We start from the raw sequence: 545 nt of genomic DNA, 5'->3' as shown, positions 1-545 counted from the left end.
GAGAAATTTCCAATATGCAAAGAGGTTTTAAAAAAGACTTTCTGCAAATCAGTGGAGACTAGGCTCAGTAGACCCTTAGTAAAACTTTAAAAAAAAAGAACTAGAAACGGGTCTAATCATAAGTAAACAGCTCCTGTGCCAGAATCACTGATTAAGCCCTGAGGTCTCTGAGAATTGGCTGACCATCTCGTGGCTCACCTGCAGTCCTGGGAGCGCACCCTCCACTCACTAATACTTAATTGAATTCAAAGCTATTCCTGACACTGGGGTTGGCCTCACTAACCCTCTCCACACCTTCAGCAAGGAAGCTGGGGATAATAGGCTTCAAAAACTTGAAATCACTGGTCCCAGTCCCTCCCCTCAGACACACCTCATACTGGTAGCTGTGGGACAGGGTCCCAGTACCGCTGACGTCCAGCAGGTGGCCCGGGAAGGGGCCCTCGGGCACCGAGCAGCCCCCCAGCGAGGCCGCCCTGGCCCTCCTGCACAGCCGCGCCGCCACGAACAGCAGCACACACAGCAGGAAGAGCGACGACACCGCCGCA

At 53.2% G+C, this 545-nt stretch overlaps 1 protein-coding gene across 1 annotated transcript in view; it reads right to left on the bottom strand.

Moving 5' to 3' along the window:
• The window catches only part of PCDHB2 (protocadherin beta 2), a 2,666-nt gene continuing 2,121 nt past the window's right edge, over positions 1–545 (bottom strand). Inside the window, exon 2 of the mRNA XM_014590776.2 lies at positions 1–541. Coding sequence (XP_014446262.1) covers positions 236–541 — 306 coding nt within the window. The 3' untranslated portion in view covers positions 1–235. The remainder of the gene's footprint in view (positions 542–545) is intronic.

Source organism: Tupaia chinensis, unplaced genomic scaffold (genome assembly GCF_000334495.1).
Source record: "Tupaia chinensis unplaced genomic scaffold, TupChi_1.0 Scaffold000484_1, whole genome shotgun sequence".
Lineage (NCBI taxonomy): Eukaryota > Metazoa > Chordata > Mammalia > Scandentia > Tupaiidae > Tupaia > Tupaia belangeri.
The sequence above is the reverse complement of the archived record's forward strand: the minus strand, read 5'-3'. Positions and strand labels throughout refer to the sequence as shown.